The following is a 19,010-nucleotide window of genomic DNA, read 5'->3' as shown; positions in this document are numbered from 1 at the left end:
TTGAGGCACTGTAGTCACTTGGACTATTTTAACGATGTCTGTAATAACTTTTCGGGGCCTGCAAGTTCAATCCCTCAAGAAGCCTATGGAAGAGTAATCCAGCTCTCAGATTTCATCAAAAATATCTTAATTCGTCTTCAGAAGATGAACGAAGGTCTTACGGGGTTGGAACAACATGAGGGTGAGTAAATACTGACAGAATTTTCATTTTTGGGTGAACTATCCCTTTAACTGCAAGAGGCACAGGTATCTGTTAATCACAAATTTTTAAATAATCACCCAAAATCATCCCCATTAATTAACCTGGTCAATATCTATTGGTCTATTACGAACAGTGTCCCCTAGTGTCAGTTCCAGAAACTACTTTCACAAATAACTGAGTATTACCCATCCTGGATGACCACTATAACAGAATAAAGAGTTTCTGAATATGTATGCAGAGCACTGATCAAAGCAGACACACACCTGTCTCTGGGTACGAGGAGTTCCGGTAACCGGGATCCCTCTGAAGCTGCACCTCCTTCAGTGTAAATATAGATATGTCTGCAGAACCATAGCACATCATGAGAATGAGGATATATGAGTGAGCAGTGTGTGTGTGTGTGTGTGTTTGATCATGCAGTGGTACATGAGCAGTGTGTGTGTGTGTGTGTGTGTGTGTGTGTGTGTGTGTGTGTGTGTGTGTGTGTGTGTGTGTGTGTAAGGGCACTCACTCTCTTGCAGTGTTTGCACACGCATGCCTAGACTCTTGAAGTAGGGTTGTTTCATCGATTCATCTGCAGAGATCCTCTTCTTGGACTCATACTATGGAGAAAACAAAAATAAACGAGGACGGCTGTCAGACTGACAAAGGGTTGTTTATTTTATTAACACAATCCAAGAAAAATATATGTAAATATACATATATATAAATAATAATAATTATTGTTACTATTACTACTACTGAGAGTACACATCTTTAGAAAATGCTAATTCAGAGCTATCAATTGTTTAAGTCACTGAGTCTTCTAATTGTTTGCTATAAGTGTAGGCCTATATTTGATGCAATCCATAGCTCTGGCACATTCTTACCTTTAGAAAGGACAATAACAACTCTATTCCTTCAGTATCCAACCTGTTGATGGAGAGAGAGAGAGGAGAGGGAGAGAGAGAGAGAGAGAGAGAGAGAGAGAGAGAGAGAGAGAGAGAGAGAGAGAGAGAGAGAGAGAGAGAGAGAGAGAGAGAGAGAGAGAGAGAGAGAGAGAGAGAGAGAGAGAGAGAGGTGACCATCGGCAGGTTGACAAATCAGACTGGCAAACGAAAGGAAGGAAGCAAACGGCCTCAGAAATTCCAGAGGAAATCCTGCTTTACTGGCACGCACACGGATTTCTAACATACACCAGAACACACACAAACTTTCCCACAGCAGCATCGACACACTCACACACAGGCTTTGAGGTCATGGTCATTTGCTCTGTATGGCAAGACAAACACACTAAAGCCACAACACAGTCACTGAGTACACAAACTCATAACAAACACACTGTATGAAACGGCAATGCAGCACCTGTACACACACACACTAGGGGTTGAACCGACTAGTCGACTTTAATGCAATGCCGCGACGCTTTAAGCTTGACGTCGACTAGTCACGTTGATCATGTGACACTATGATTGCGCTAATTTTGATACTAACATGTTGCAGACGACAACAGATGAAGAGCCCAGAGGGTTATTGCACTGAGAAAGCAGCATTGGTACATCAAGTGTGTGTAAATACTTTTCTAACCTAACACTAGATATTGTTAAAAACGAAAGTAAAAGCATGACGCACGCTCACTGTTTTACTGGGAAATGAGAGTTCAGTCTCTTTATTAAAATCATTAAAACATTATTTTTTTCATTTATTTATTTAAACATATTAATGATGTAGCCTACCTCTAATTCACCCGCAATTAATTGGAATATTATTTTGTATTACTTGGATCTGCGCATCACTAATGCGCAGATGTGAATTTATAGCTTTTTTTCTTTTCTTTTTTCTTTTCATCCTAAATGATGATGTAAACAGCGGGCTGATTACACCTGGCCACTTAATGCGTTTCTGTGATCTGATAGCTATCCGATCTTGAAAAGACCAGGTGTAGACGCCCTCCGAAACGCATTCGAGACGGATTTAAATCCGATCGCTCAAACCACTTCAGGAGGAGGTCTGGGCCGCTTAACAGACGAAACTGGACAAGTGTAAATGCATCTGGTTGTTGAAACCACAAATGTAAATTGGACTTCTCCCAACAATGCTAAAAATGAACGTGTGAGAGTGTATTATAGCGATGAAGCTGCAACACGCATCACCGCAGATGAGCAGCTCGAGCATCTATTCATCAAGCCAACGTGCAAACTATCGCAAATCAAAGTGAAAGTAAGTCGCAGACGCTTAACACACAATAATCTTCGTTAAAAGTAAAGAAAAAAAATGATCTTACCAGTGCTGTCTCTCTTATTGCGGTCTTTGATTTTGAAATTAGCTGATGATCAATAAAATGCAGCTCATTACTGTTGCTTTTGGTGACGTGAAATCTGCATATACTATATGGTAATCATATAGCGCGTTGTTTGAAGATTCGGAAATCTGACGAAGATTGACGTTTTGCGAAAACATATTTATGTGACCAGGTGTAAATGGAATCGTTTTGATAAATCAGATCAGTAAAAACGCATGAAGTGACCAGGTGTAAACGGCCCCATTATGAGCTGTCTGTCAGCATCTGTATAATTTTCTGTTAATTAATTGCAAATTGTGGCATGTTGCAAAGCAGTCCCATTTCTTGTGTTTTTATGAATGACGTCATCGACTAGTCGACGTCGAATCGACTTTAATGTCATAACAGTCGACTTCAAAAAATCTGAAGTCGTTCAACCCCTAACACACACACACACTGCAGGTACCTGGGTGCATGATTGATGAAGGGCTGAGGCTTGTATTTGGGGAAGTTGTAGGATTTGAACTCTTCGATGGATGAGATGCTGGGCCAGCTGTCCTCTGTAGGTGTACCTGATCACACAAAACCAAAAAACATGGTTAACACTTTCTAAACAGAACTGATATTTATGTTGCTATGACCAATAATTGATATGATGGCCAAAAAAGTTAGTGTGTGTGTGTCTGAGTAAGTGAATGAGTGTGAGTGAGTGCATGTGTGTGAGCGAGCGAGTGCAAGTGGATGCGAGTAAAATTATTATATAAATTATATATATTTACAGGACAATAATATGATCACTGATATTATGCATCCATACCAATTCATTTTTGCTGAAGATACATTCTGGATTTTACATTACTTAAATTCAGAGATCACACACATCTTTTGACTATGATCTTTCCAGTCGTTTGTATATACTTTTATATGAAACATAAAGTTTTATAGATATTGCAAAGAGCTAATCTCTAGCAAAAGAGATCTGGGAAAATGGGGAAAATTGGATATTCACTATAGAAATTTCCAGAATTTTTAAGATTCTAATAATTATTACTTTTCCAGGAGGACTGAAAACTAGGGTTATTATCGTTGTAACTAACATTAAAACTATTTTAAAAAAATATTTCAATTGAAAAAAAGTTTAAATAAAATATAAACAGTTGAAAAAAATAGAAATGTTGCATTGGAAATAAATTGAAATAAGTTTAAGCTGAAGCAAAAAAATTATCAACTGAAAATAAAGAAAAAAAGAAACATAATGAAAGAAAAACGGATAAAATGGCTAAAATTAACATTTAAATGAACACAAGCTAATTCAAAACATGAATAAAACTATTTAAAAATAGAATAAAAACAAATAACACTGCTGAAAACCACTCAATTTCACTGATATTTCTAGATAGTGGGAAGCCTCTGAACTACTTTACATGATTTATTTACATTTATGCATTTGGCAGATGCTTTTATCCAAAGCAGCTTACACTAAATTCAATGCACTCTCTGGAAATCAAACAAATAGCTATAGTATTGCTAGAGCCATGCTCTACTCAAGCAACATTTAAAAACTATAGTTTTGAAAACTATTAAAAAAAGGGAAAAAAAAAGATTTATGGCTGTTAAACAACTTCCACACCAAGATGAGCAGTGGAACACATCAGGTGAGAGTCAGTCGGACAGTATTTCAGCTGAACTGAGGTAACCGACCATGTGATCTCACAGTTTCCATGCAATAGTGTGTGTGTGTGTGTGTGTGTGTGTGTGTGTGTGTGTGTGTGTGTGTGTGTGTGTGTGTGTGTGTGTGTGTGTGTGTGTGTGTGGATAAGCAGCATGGCAGCTCAGATTTTTAAAGCAGGTGAGAAGCACTTCTGAGTCTCAGCACTATGACACATCTGGTGAGTGAGTGTGCGTGTGTGTGTGTGTGTGTGTGTGTGTGTGTGTGTGTGTGTGTGTGTGTGTGTGTGTGTGTGTGTGTGTTTAGTGTCGTAATGTCTGGAGTTGAAGTGTGCGTTTCATCACACAGGCTCTGAATTGAATCATTTAGATGGAGAGCTGGACGCAAGCATGAGTGTGTGTGTGTGTGTTTCTGCTTACCAAGTAATCTGAAGATTAGATGCAGCTCATCTTCAACGGTGGATCCTGGGAACAGCGGCCGACCTGCAGCCATTTCATAAAATATACATCCAACACCCCTGAGACAGAGATCAAGAGAGGGGATAAGACAGAGCAAGCGTCTGCAGGAGAAGACTGAATGTAAATGAGCACTGCAACACACACAGACACACTACCCACCACATATCGATCTGTGTGGAATACTCTGAGGATCCCAGCAGAACATCAGGAGGTCTGTACCATAAGGTCACCACCTCATTAGAGTAGGTCTTCGTGGGAACAGACTTGGCTCGTGCTAGACCTACAAATACACACAAACAAAGAGCAATGAATATTATTTTACTTGAATTTAAATATATATATAAATAATATAATATAAATATTATATTAATTAATATATATTAAATAAAAATGTATGCATGTATATATATATATTTTTTGTATTACACACACATGTATACATACAGGTCCTTCTAAAAAAAATAGCATATTGTGATAAAGTTATTTAAAGCATTATTTTACATAATGTAATGATAAAAATTAAACTTTCATATATTTTAGATTCATTGCACACCAACTGAAATATTTCAGGTCTTTTATTGTTTTAATACTGATGATTTTGGCATACAGCTCATGAAAACCCAAAATTCCTATCTCAAAAAATTAGCATATTTCATCAGACCAATAAAAGAAGTGTTTTTAATACAAAAAAAAGTCAACTTTCAAATAATTATGTTCAGTTATGCACTCAATACTTGGTCGGGAATCCTTTTGCAGAAATGACTGCTTCAATGCGGCGTGGCATGGAGGCAATCAGCCTGTGGCACTGCTGAGGTGTTATGGAGGCCCAGGATGCTTCGATAGCGGCCTTAAGCTCATCCAGAGTGTTGGGTCTTGCGTCTCTCAACTTTCTCTTCACAATATCCCACAGATTCTCTATGGGGTTCAGGTCAGGAGAGTTGGCAAGCCAATTGAGCCCAGTAATACCATGGTCAGTAAACCATTTACCTGTGGTTTTGGCACTGTGAGCAGGTGCCAGGTCGTGCTGAAAAATGAAATCTTCATCTCCATAAAGCTTTTCAGCAGATGGAAGCATCAAGTGCTCCAAAATCTCCTGATAGCTAGCTGCATTGACCCGACCCTTGATAAAACACAGTGGACCAACACCAGCAGCTGACATGGCACCCCAGACCATCACTGACTGTGGGTACTTGACACTGGACTTCAGGCATTTTGGCATTTCCTTCTCCCCAGTCTTCCTCCAGACTCTGGCACCTTGATTTCCGAATGACATGCAAAATTTGCTTTCATCCGAAAAAAGTACTTTGGACCACTGAGCAACAGTCCAGTGCTGCTTATATGTAGCCCAGGTCAGGCACTTCTGCCGCTGTTTCTGGTTCAAAAGTGGCTTGACCTGGGGAATGCGGCACCTGTAGCCCATTTCCTGCACACGCCTGTGCACGGTGGCTCTGGATGTTTCTACTCCAGACTCAGTCCACTGCTTCCGCAGGTCCCCCAAGGTCTGGAATCGGTCCTTCTCCACAATCTTCCTCAGGGTCCGGTCACCTCTTCTCGTTGTGCAGCGTTTTTTGCCACACGTTTTCCTTCCCACAGACTTCCCACTGAGGTGCCTTGATACAGCACTCTGGGAACAGCGTATTTGTTCAGAAATTTCTTTCTGTGTCTTACCCTCTTGCTTGAGGGTGTCAATGATGGCCTTCTGGACAGCAGTCAGGTCGGCAGTCTTACACATGATTGCGGTTTTGAGTAATGAAACAGGCTGGGAGTTCTTAAAAGCCTCAGGAATCTTTTGCAGGTGTTTAGAGTTAATTAGTTGATTCAGATGATTAGGTTAATAGCTCGTTTAGAGACCCTTTTCATGATATGCTAATTTTTTGAGATAGGAATTTTGGGTTTTCATGAGCTGTATGCCAAAATCATCAGTATTAAAACAATATAAGACCTGAAATATTTCAGTTGGTGTGCAATGAATCTAAAATATATGAAAGTTTGATTTTTATCATTACATTATGGAAAATAATGAACTTTATCACAATTAGGGATGCAACGATACCGCTTTTTCAAAACCGATCCGATACCAAAATTCTGAGTATCGGCCGATACCGATACCAATCCGATACCAGCGCAGTTTTTTTTTTTTTAATCAAGTGGAATTTCTATAACTCTGTGTGTTGAACTGATAATCACTCTTTTGTGTGTTAAACACAATCTACTTAATACAGACAACTTCATTATAAAGATAAACAACAAATCCAAAAAATATATGATCATAATATATGTCAAAAATGCTATTATAAACTAGATTAGTGGATAGTTCAGCAGTAAAATCTAGTCTAGAAATATCACGAGTGCACAATAATTGTATAAAATCTGAACATTTAGTGAAAAAAAAAACATTTAGTGGGGAACAAATAAGAGACAATAAGTGTAACACTAAATCTTGTAAAACGTTACACATTGCTCTTTATATTGTTGTAAAATACATTAATGAAAAACAAGATAACAAAAATCAAAAACATAATTTTTTATAGTAGCCTAGGCTATGTAATTTGAGACATGTTTTAAATGTATAGCACAGCTGTTTAATGAGGCAGCAACATATGATATATAGGACAGAACAAGAAAGGCTATTAATAATCCTTCATTGCGCAAAAGGCTCCAATACAGTGCGGCACAAAGCGCTTATGCACATCCCAAGCGCAGAATGATGCGCTTGAAGCAACACGGAGTCACAGCGCGCAGCACGTCGAGTCCGCATTGAAAAGTTCAAAGCACAAAGGAAATACATATTGATGCGTAGTGTATTATACAGTATCTATCGCCATGCAATAGTTTATTGAGCCTTTTCTTTTAACAGTTTTAAATATCAGTTACTGTGCGCGTGAAGAACAATTATAGTGCTCTGACTCCAGTGTTGTGATCTAACAGACACACGGTAGAAAGTAACATGATTTAGTTACAGCAATAAAGTCCAGCAATATAAAGTTGTTTTATGCGAAACCATAGACCTTTATCTACAGATCAAGTATAATAATATTAACATTGAATCATCTTGGAGAGTTTCATCATGTTGACTGTCGTACCCGAACGTGACGCGCTGTTTGATGCTGAATGGAGAATGACTGACAGCCGCAGCAGAGGGAAAAAGTTTACGTGATCTCGAATTTAATGACTTAAATATTAATTTATATCTCACATTATACTATATAATGGCTTCAGAACACTTATAAGATAGTGCACGAAAACTTTATGGTGCTTTATAATGTTTTTGTGCCTTTTGTGGGGCAAATATTTGTGCCTTTTGTGGGTTAACTATAACACAGAATAGTAGACGCACAATATCGGATTTGGATCGGCCTCGTCTGACCGATACCCGATCCGGCAAAAATGGCAGTATCGGAGCCGATACCGATACTGAGTATCGGATCGGTGCATCCCTAATCACAATATGCAAATTTTTTGAGAAGGACCTGTACATATACACACACACACATATATATATATATATATATATATATATATATATATATATATATACCGTATACATGCATACATACATAGATATATATATACTCACATATACATATATATATATACACTCACATATACATATATATATATATATATATATACATATATACTCACATATACATATATATATATATACACCAACACACACAACTGTAAAACTAAAAGCGACTCTATAGCACGCATTGTGTTTATCGTGCAATTTATACGCAAAAAATTGTTTTTACGTGCATAGGATACGCATGGGTAGGTTTAGTAGTGGTGTAGGATGCGTGTGTATCACACGCAATAAAGTGCGTATCAAATGCACACGAAAGCAGCGTATCGTATGCACATAAAAACTAATTTTTGCATATAAATTGCACCATAAACACAATGTGTGCTATAGAGACGCATTTTCATATATATATATATGCACACACAGTATATAGATGCATATTTATTTAATTGTAATATATATAATATAACATGTATATAATATATGTAATATACATTTGAAAATAATTACATACGTGTAATAATTTTTAATGTATAAGAATTTTGTGCGTAAATATTTAGTAACTGAATATTTTAGCGCAGTCATTGAAAATTCTTAAGTATACAGGAGGGGACAGGAGACATTTATTTAATAGCATTGTGCTCCACATACCAAAGTCAGCCAGTTTGAGTTCACCCCTCTCATTGATGAGCAGGTTCTGTGGTTTCAGGTCCCGGTGCAGAACCTTACGTTTGTGGCAGTACGCCAGCCCTCGCAATATCTGGAACAGGAAGATCTAGAACAGAACATGGAGTACAGGTTAGACGACCACAAACAGAAACTCTCATATTGTTTTGCATTGCACTAATACACAACAGTTTGTTTTTTTAAATCCATTTGAGGCTAAATAAGTAGCTTGATAACAGTAAACAGACATAGGACAGACCTTAACGTTGTGCATACTCATGATGTTTCCACAATCGTCCATGTACTGCTTCAGATCTTTATCCTACAGGAAAGCCATTGGAAAACAAATGAATAAACAGAACGAGAAGCAAATGGAACAGAATGGCACACAGGAACAAACAGGAGCAGCGTGGGATATTGGCTCACCAGATACTCAAAAACAAGAGTGAGGGATTTGTCCGTGTGGACAATATCATGAAGCGTGACGATATTGGCATGCTTTAAATCCTTCAATAATGACACTGAAAGAGAGACAATTGCAGGATAGATCAGAGCAATATCAACATTAGTATCTTAGAGAAAGAGAGAGAGAGAGAGAGAGATTCCTCACCCTCTCTAATAGCTGTGCATGGAGCGCCCTCCTCATGCTCCAACCGGATCTCCTTCAAAGCTACCAGGTTGTCCGTCAATTTGCTTCGCCCCTTGAAAACGGTGGCATACGTCCCCTATAATACAATTACAGCAATGATTAGATTTCAATGCACGTTCAGAGTTTTGGTTTTACACTAGGGATGTTGTTAACAGAATAATCATTTACTGATAAGTAGCAACCAATAATGATGTCCTTACTTTAAAACTAACAAAAGTAACAAATAGTACTTTGGATTGCACCTTATTTTAAGGAGTCCTTGTTACAGAGTAAATAAAAATTTAAGTACCGAGTAATATTACTTAATAACTTGTACTTACTATAGGGTTAGGTTTTGGTTTAGGGTCAGTTGCATGTATGTAATTATGAATAATAGTAAGTACATGTAATGTGGAACAAGGACACTGTAAATAAAGTGTACGGAACGTTGATGATATGAAGACTGTCATCTCAATAATCCCCTTATTATGAGCACGTTCAGTTATATGATTATCAATTATTCCACTTTAAAAATGACAATTTCTGACAGCTGATGAGGGTGAAATAATGAAACTGTACCTCTCCCAACTTGTCCAGTTTGATGTAGGTCTCCAGTTTCCCAAAGCCGATTTCTGACTATAAAAAAAAGAAAAAGAGAGAGATTGCTTCATTAATGAGATCTTGTTAATGCTGAACAGCCTGCAAGTGTTTAACGGACCTTATCAGTGAGAAACACGAGTCTGGAGTGTTGCTCGCCATCTCTGATATCTGCAGCCAAAATCATTTCCCAGACAAAGCCATTAATCACACACACAGTATTCAGACTCCCACGGGCACCAGGGGGCACCAGAACAACAACATAAACCCCCTCTACTTTACACACACGGAGAGTTGGAGGTGAGGACGACATAGACGGATGACAGCTAAGAACAATGGATCCCAAGTAAACCCAGACGCAAAAGCAGGGGGCTTTTCACATGCAAAACCCCTATGTATGCAGCCTACAAACAAAGAACATGGTATGTGTCTTTGTGCTCAACTGAGAGTACGACACACTGTTCGTAGCGACACACTGGGTTTCTCGTTTATCTGCAGCAGTCCATGTTGTTTTGAAAAGCTTGCTGTGGACTGTGTACTCATTAACTTCAGCTTAATATTCTTCAGATGTAATCTTTTACTCTTAAAAGAGCAGCTCAACCAAAAATGTATTTTATTTACCCTCATGTCATTTCAAATTCATTTGACTTTTTTCATCTATACTATGGAATATTAAAATTCTTCAAAATTGTATTTTGCATTCAATTAAGTATGTACAATGAGATTTTTTTAATCACTTTAAAAGTAGCCCATATGGTTTGTGCAATATATTTCAATATGTTTTATAAAACATGTATATGATAGTTTTGTGCACTGTAAAAAATTGCATGATCAATAAATTGACAACATATGGTTTTAAATTGCTTTAACTGACCAAAATAAAGCAATTTAAACTTTTTTTTGTTATACAAGATTAAACAAAAAAAAATTTAAAGTCAGTTTAATGTAATTTAAGTTGAAATGACTTAAACATTTGATCAAACAGTTGATTGTACTTAATTTAAGGCAGATACTTTTTATTTTTTACAGTGTATAAGCTGTTATTCTATGATCTCATTTGATCAGATCACATTTTGCAACCAATAGTGACGCATAAAAGTTATCGTACAGCTTCAGAAGACTCGTAATGTAATGCAAAAGCCTTAAATAAATAAATAGAGCGACAGATAGAACGATAGATAGAACGATAGATAGATAGATAGATAGAACGATAGATAGAACGATAGATAGAACGATAGATAGAACGATAGATAGAACGATAGATAGATAGAACGATAGATAGATAGAACGATAGAACGATAGATAGAACGATAGATAGAACGATAGATAGAACGATAGATAGAACGATAGATAGAACGATAGATAGAACGATAGATAGAACGATAGATAGATAGATAGATAGATAGAACGATAGATAGAACGATAGATAGATAACAATCGACAGATAACAATCGACAGATAGAACGATAGATAATTTTGGGGTGAAATATGACCTACATGTCAATGACATTCAACTAGAAAAATCCTTGTACACAAAAGCATTAGAAGCTTAACCGATCATATATTAGAAACCCAGCCAGAACAGAGCTAAAAATAGTGCTTTTTGGAGCTTGACGGCTTGTAGTTATTGAATGATTCCATTGCATTGATGATTAAAACTAGCATCTTATACATTGTTCAAACATCTCCTGTTGTGTTCCACAGAAGAAAGAATGTCAAACTAGTTTTGTATGACATGAGGATGAGTAAATACTGACAGAATTATCATTTTCAGATGAACCGTCCATTTAAACAGATCAAAAACACAGCATTAGAGTCACTCAGAAAGCACTCGTTTTTAAAAAATAACTTTCTCAATGTTTAAACCCATATGTCTCAGCGTGACAATGGCTTACTGTTTGACAGCCATGTAATAGTTTTAACCCGGCCAGACTAAATCATCTACATAATCCCACATTGTGTTTGAGTGTTTGAAACAATAAGGTTTATTAATCTTGAGCACCATGTTCTCACAACCATTCATGTCAAATGAGAAAACGAATTCGTGTTTCTATGCAGTGTGGTTGCTAGATAGATGTCCCATAATGCTCTACTCCTAATACGCTCCACAAAGAGATTCACGGCATATTGCGAAACCTAAGATATGGTGATTAATTTGCTTCGGTTTATTCCACATGTTTATGTGGTTCAGACAAAGAACAAAAACATACTAGTGATTAGTAGGGAGCAAATATGACATTACGTGTTAATGTTGTTAAAGCATTATAAACATGACCTGAGGGTTTATGCGCGCAAACTTACCAGCGAGGCTCTACGTGATCGTCGGCTGAGGGGTTGGTCAAACGGCGGACTGCTCAACTGTAGCTTTTCAAGGTAACCGTCAGGAATCCGGATATCAGCAGGCAAAGACAAGCGTTTATTCAAGTCCTGAAATATCACACACACACACAAACAAGTCAGTCGCAAGGGCCAAAATTAGCTGGGTTCATATCAAAGTAGGAATCAGATTAAAAATTGATGCTTGGTGACTAATTTTCATTTGGTATGTGCATCTCGTCTGAAAGCATTGTGTGTGTGTGTTTTAAATAAGATAGCGTGACTTCCTACAGCCGTCCTCAAACCAAAGCATTAGCATCTTCCATAAATAACCCTCCATCATGCTTTGAATCTCCTCCATTTATATCTCTCACACGTGTCATTTTCCTCCACCCACAGGCTACTTATAAAGGAGCGTGCAGCATGAAAAACTTACTGGGCAGCACATCAGTACAATACTTGTGTACTAGTAAGGTTTAATAAGGGGTGAATCATTTCACCCCAAAATCAAAAGAAACGCATAATACTCTGGATTATTTTTGCATTATTTTTAATAATATTAATCTTAAATAATAAATATTTCCCCCTCAATTCTTTTTACTGCAATGCAAAATAAAATAATTTGAGCTATTATTTATAGTCTCAAGACAGGATGATTTTCATAATTAATAATCTAATTAGAATCAATGATTTTGAGAATAATGAAAATCACAAACAAAAAAATAAAACATCCAGATGCATGAGTGTTAAGGGGAAATGACAAATAAAATTGTACAAACTTGTATGCATAAGTCTTTATAACACTATTTACATGCATGTTGTATGAATTTACTATAGTAATAACAGTTAATTATGTGTAGTTAATTAAATAAATACTAATTACGTAATTTTAATCAAAGGCAGTACAACAAATGCTATTACTACATTATATTTTTTAAATTACTTATTTTTTATAATAAATATTATTGATGTTTATTATCATTTTTATACATGTATATTATCTTTTTCCAATGTTACAGTAATGAGCTTTTGGGAATAAAAAGAAGCTCAAATGCACGAAAATCTTATAATCGTTTAATTATTTTGTCGCAATGACCCAATTCATACAGCAGGGGGCAACATAACCCTGGAGACCGAGAGAGTGAGAGAGTGAGGAACACATGGTCAAATAACTAGTTCAGACTGAGGTTTGCAATTAAAAACCCAGAATAAGAAGCTTTAAATGATGTATATGTAGCAAGATTGTGACGTGAATGTCTTTAAATATTCAAGTTAATTATGATAGAAAAGAGAAGTTTTTCTATTTCAAAATCCTCTAATAGTGGTTTTCAAACCCTCTTTTTAACATTGCACTGCAGAGAAGAGAATAGAGACTGGGAATGATAAAGAAAGGAAAGAGGGAGTGAGGAAAAAAAAGAGACAGAATCCATTCCTTTCAGATCCATGTGTGTGGTAACAGAGGAAGCCAGTATTTAATATCAAACAGCGGCTCAAACATCACCAGACAGACAGAGATGCATATGATTTGAAATTCAGTCTGACACCGTCCTAAGCAAACGCGACGCCCGTTTCAGGTGATTTTCTTCGATCCTCACGAAGTGAAAATGCCACACGATGCATTAATCACAGCCAGCAAAGTAACGAGGAGATTTTGGACCAATGAGATATTACAGGGGGCGTGTCTACGTAGTGCTTTAGCCTAGAAAAAGAAACCAAACCATTCTGACCAAAAGAACAAAGGTATCGTGTTACATGTTGTGGCTGGTTAAGACACCAACTTATTTCACCATGTCATGCCTCGGCTAAGATCTCTGGTTCAAAACTGAGGTTTGTAATTGACGTTTCACACCCGAGAGCTTTCAAACTGCAGAAGATCCTCTTATACCATCTGCAACTTCCCACAAAACCTCCAGATTTCTTTAGATCATCTCATTAAAGAATCATTGCGGAGGAAGAGGAGGAGAAAAGCCGACTAACAGGGTGTGGGGGAATAGGATGAGAGAGGGAACGAGAAAAAGAAAAAAAGCACAACAGAGGAATCCTTCCACCAACCCAAGGCCAAAAATAAAGCTCTTAGTAGTGACACATCACCCAGTCTGAAGCTTTCAGGGTAACACACGCAGTTTCCTGTGAATAAGTGAGCGTGAGGCAGGTTTGTGCCGCTGATTCATTTATGTTCTGTCTTACCTCCATGGATATGCGCCGATGATTTCTGTTGCGGAGACACACGCCGGTGGGCGACTGCACTTCGTCTGAGGACGTCCCTGAGGCCTGATCGCTCTCTCCATCCGAACCCATCTTCAGATTCTCATGAACAATGTCTGGGAGAGAGGAAGAGGAGGTTAGAAAATGAAAACGTGTGATGTATGTGTGCCTGATCTGCTGCTGCTTTAACGGAGTTATGGGAAGGTTATGGTTTATGGGAGGTTTTATTAGCATACTGTATACATGTATGGCTGAATCCCAATAGTTACAATAGTTCCTAAAGTACTAACAGTACTATGCAATAAAAGAATGTGTTTGATTATGTTGTAATACCGCAGACCACTAAGTGTGTAGAGTGTGTTGTAAAAAAATATATTTTATAAAAATCAGAAAACAACAATAATAATAACTGTTATTAAGTTCAAATTTTAGGTTTTATTCGTTAACATGAACTACTTTATTTATTTTTAGCCACTTTGACACAGCAACATTTGACTTTTCAAGATATCTATTTTTATGACCCCAGACGCACTTTACAGGCATTACTATTACATTATCTTATGGTTAATAATCAGCTCAAAAAAATACATTTGGCATAATATGATTTGGGACACACTAACTATACTACGTAGAACATTATATAGTGATTCAGGAATCAACCTAATGTGTGTGTGGGTTGGAAAAGCAACATGTGATTCCTCTATTTCAGTGAAAGACCTTACTCATCCTCTTTCCCTTTAAACACACACCTGTAATAAAGCGGCACACACACACACACACACACACACACACACACACACACACACACACACACACACACACACACACACACACACGCGTCTGTCAATAACTCTCCTCTCCTGCAGTTCTTCATATTCATGAAAACGAGTCAAACATGACATGAACACACATGCTCTATTCACATTTACCTATGGCCTGATTACAGAGAAAAACAAGGATTATACAGAAAACAAGGAAACTGTGAAGAGACATGTGCTTTTTTTATACAATGAGTGAGAATGAACTAAGTCCTCCCACTCTTCTCTATTACATAAAAGTTTGATCTAGCTTATCTGAGCTGGCCTATGGGCCAAATCATGATGTAATCGGGGCTAAAAAAAAAAAACTCTCTCTCACTCACACGCACGCACGCACGCACGCAAGCGGCCAGGAATTAAGAATCCCATCCAGTCAACATGTACAACAAGTACATGCAGTCTTCTAGTACTTGGAAAAGGGGCGGACTACAAGCCATGGAAAATAAAAGCTGTTCCGGAAGAAAAGAGATTATATTCCTGCATAAAGGAGAGCTTGGAAGTAGAAAAAGAGTGTAAAGGTGCGGTCGTGGCTCTGTAGTTTTATGGCAGGCTGTTTGCTGGCTCACGGCCCCCACCGCCCTCACCTCATAAGACGGCGTCCCCCAAGGGTGACATATCGGCCCGCTCTTTTATCTGACCGTGGCAGTAAAAAGTACCTAACCTGAGGCCCATCCATTATCACACACAGCTGTCTGCTGTCTCTCTGCACTGATATCTTCAGTCGAGAGGGAGAGAGGTGAATCTTGCGGGAAAAATGTCTGGAATATTTATAATACATATAATATAATACAAAATAAATGCAGTTTGCATGAAGCATGAGGCAATGACCAAAGTGATAAATTAAAAACCAATGTTAGTATATGCCAAAGCAATATTTACTATACTAAATTTAATTTATTCCGAAATTATTGGGGGAATTATCTTAATTAAAATAATGTCAACACAAAAAAAATGTGTTAACACTTTACAACAAGGTCTCATTTGTTAACATTAAACATTAGTTAATGTATTCAACAACTAACCATGAGCAATATATTTGTTACAGTATTTATTCATCTTTGTTAATGTTAGTTAATAGAAATCCAGCAGTTCATTGTTTGTTCATGTTAGTTCACAGTGCATTAACTAATGTTAACAAATACAACCTTTGACTTTAACATATTAGTAAAGGTTGAAATTAACATTAAGATTAATAAATGCTGTAGAAGTATTGTTCATTCTTATAGTCCTAGTTAACTAATGTTAATAAATTAAACCTTATTTTGTAGTGTTACCAAAAATGTTTAAAATAAAATAAAATTGTGGAATATTCTTAACCATCTCAATTGAAATAGTCAATGCAAAAAAATCTTAATGCCCCTAAAAATAGGCTTCGTTGTTTATGCCAAACATAATTTGCTTTGGCATATTACTTTATCTGAAATATGACCAGGACATTTCTTAGAGAGAGATGAGTAGATTCAGCTTCATGAAATGGCTATTTGACTGTTAACCTGCGGCGACATTTCTGCATCCCGTCACACAGATGAAGTCTTTGAAATGGCGAGTGTGTGTGCGTGTGTGTGTGTGTGTGTGTGTGTGTGTGTGTGTGTGTGTGTGCGTGTGTGTGTGTGTGTGTGTGTGTGTGTGTGTAGTTCCAGGTAATGCTCTATTCGAGGTAACGAGTTGCTCTGGCAGATCACCCCATTTCCCTCCGTTCACTCTCCCTTTCCTGTCTTTCATCTCTTTCTACCTCCTCCTCTCAACATCACAAGCGCTGAGCTCTTTCATTCCGTCAAGCCCGAGACAACCTCACTAGTAATTTTTAGGCATATCATCAGTCTGCCACACCCTATCGCTCCGTCTTCCGCTTTCCTCCCGCCGTCTTTTAACTGATGCCGTGAAAGTCTAGAAAGCGCAGTGTTCTACTTCTCCAAAAAAAAAGTGTGGCAGGGAAAAATCTCGTAAGAACGAAAGTGGGTCAAACTCTAATAAACTCCAGACTGTCTTGGGCTTCCTGACATCCCTCCAACCTGGAATGCATCCTATTCAAGGGAATGCAAGCTGATAATTTATCAAACACATTTACATGACAGCTTATAAATTCCTCAATCTGTGCCAAATAAACAAGCGATTGCTCTCTGACATCGCTGTTGGTGGATGAGAATGCGGGAACGGACACGTCTGGACTTGTGTCTGAGATGCTGGTAAATAATAACCTCACGTATGGGAAGCACCATGCATGGACACACACTCACTCCGAGAACAGCCCGGACGGAACTGTTCAACTGTGACACACACTTCTTGCACGGTCGCCTCCCACTAACCTTCCTCTGACTCACTTCCTGCCAGTGTGAGCGTGTTCTGTGTGTGTGTGTGAACACCCACTCGTGCAGTTGCACACATGCACACCGGAGATAGACATGACTGCTCCCATGACAACAGGGAGAAAAGGTTGATCGACTCATATTCATCACACACCAAGATACTGCAGACCTGAATTTTTTACATAGCAGATCATTGATATAATGCGTGTTGTCTATTACACACTTTCAGAGAGGAGACATCAGCAAGCATGTCTCCTCTCTGAAAGTGTGTAATAGACAACACAAACAGAAGTAACCAATAAACTGAAAGTGGGAGGCATATTTGTGATTGGTTAAAGGTGAGTACGACCTGAGTCACTCACAAGGCCCACGAATGCTTCATCTACACCATTAATAAACTTTAAATTTTGAGGCAAATATGTGAATCATTAATGCATGTAGTTGCTATACAGCACTTCATCAGGCCGACAATTATATTAAAATTTAGGTTTAATATAAATGTATATTTTTGCCATGAATTGTAAATGAATAAATAACTCTAAAATTAATTATGAAAAAGTGAAACAATAAAAGGTTTAAATGATAATTGAACAATTAAATGGTAACTAAGGAAATGAAATTAATCAAATTATAAAAATTGTTATAAGTAACTGTTATATTAAAATCTAAAATCTTGTATTTTATAAAAATAAATAAAATTAAAGTAATAAATTATAATTATTATTAAATAGTTGAAGTAATAATAATAATAATAATAATCATTATTTTAATAATGAACTAGTGAAACAAAAAAAGTTTAGATTAAAATTAAACTAAATAATATAATAAATATAAAATATAACATTATTAAAATTTGTAACAACTTTTAAAAGAAATTAAATATAAAAAATAAATAAAATCCGTTAAAAGTTAACAAAAACACATAATATATACACAAATTATAATGTGTGTGTGTGTGTATATATACACTGTATATATATATATATATATATATATATATATACACACACACTTATGTTTTAATTGTTAAAAAACATTTTTAATGCTGAATACTTGTAAATCGGTCTTTAAATAGCGACTCTTCCAATCAGCCTGTACGTGTGTGTGTGTGTGGTCACTCACCGAGGCGACTGCCGTTACGAGGCATGGCCATGAAGGACCCCAGGCTTCCCCCGATGACACTGTGTGGTCGGCGCAGAGGAGGCTTCTTAAAGGAGCCCGTGTACTGGTGCAAAAACGAGTGCATGCTGTGGGAGGAGGGCGGCCGGCCATTCCTCACGATGGGCTCTGAAATAACAAGACACACACACACAGCGTCAGTATAATTGCATGAATAGATTTATATAGTGTGAGGCGGTG

General features: G+C 37.2%; 1 protein-coding gene across 1 annotated transcript in view; it reads right to left on the bottom strand.

Moving 5' to 3' along the window:
• Positions 1-19,010, bottom strand: part of cdk17 (cyclin dependent kinase 17) — a 57,560-nt gene that overhangs the window by 3,001 nt on the left and 35,549 nt on the right. The window contains exons 3-16 of the mRNA XM_077234958.1: positions 18,774-18,938; positions 14,510-14,643; positions 12,308-12,433; positions 9,989-10,045; positions 9,392-9,506; positions 9,208-9,302; positions 9,041-9,103; positions 8,767-8,890; positions 4,749-4,869; positions 4,551-4,648; positions 2,929-3,034; positions 1,072-1,114; positions 714-804; positions 466-543 (exon numbers count right to left, since the gene is read on the bottom strand). Coding sequence (XP_077091073.1) covers positions 466-543; positions 714-804; positions 1,072-1,114; positions 2,929-3,034; positions 4,551-4,648; positions 4,749-4,869; positions 8,767-8,890; positions 9,041-9,103; positions 9,208-9,302; positions 9,392-9,506; positions 9,989-10,045; positions 12,308-12,433; positions 14,510-14,643; positions 18,774-18,938 — 1,416 coding nt within the window. The remainder of the gene's footprint in view (positions 1-465; positions 544-713; positions 805-1,071; positions 1,115-2,928; positions 3,035-4,550; positions 4,649-4,748; positions 4,870-8,766; positions 8,891-9,040; positions 9,104-9,207; positions 9,303-9,391; positions 9,507-9,988; positions 10,046-12,307; positions 12,434-14,509; positions 14,644-18,773; positions 18,939-19,010) is intronic.

This window comes from Siphateles boraxobius, unplaced genomic scaffold, assembly GCF_051911475.1.
Source record: "Siphateles boraxobius isolate OS27281-9 unplaced genomic scaffold, OSU_SipBor_1 19, whole genome shotgun sequence".
Classification (NCBI taxonomy): domain Eukaryota; kingdom Metazoa; phylum Chordata; class Actinopteri; order Cypriniformes; family Leuciscidae; genus Siphateles; species Siphateles boraxobius.
Note: the sequence above shows the minus strand (reverse complement) of the source record. Positions and strands in the feature narration are given on the sequence as shown.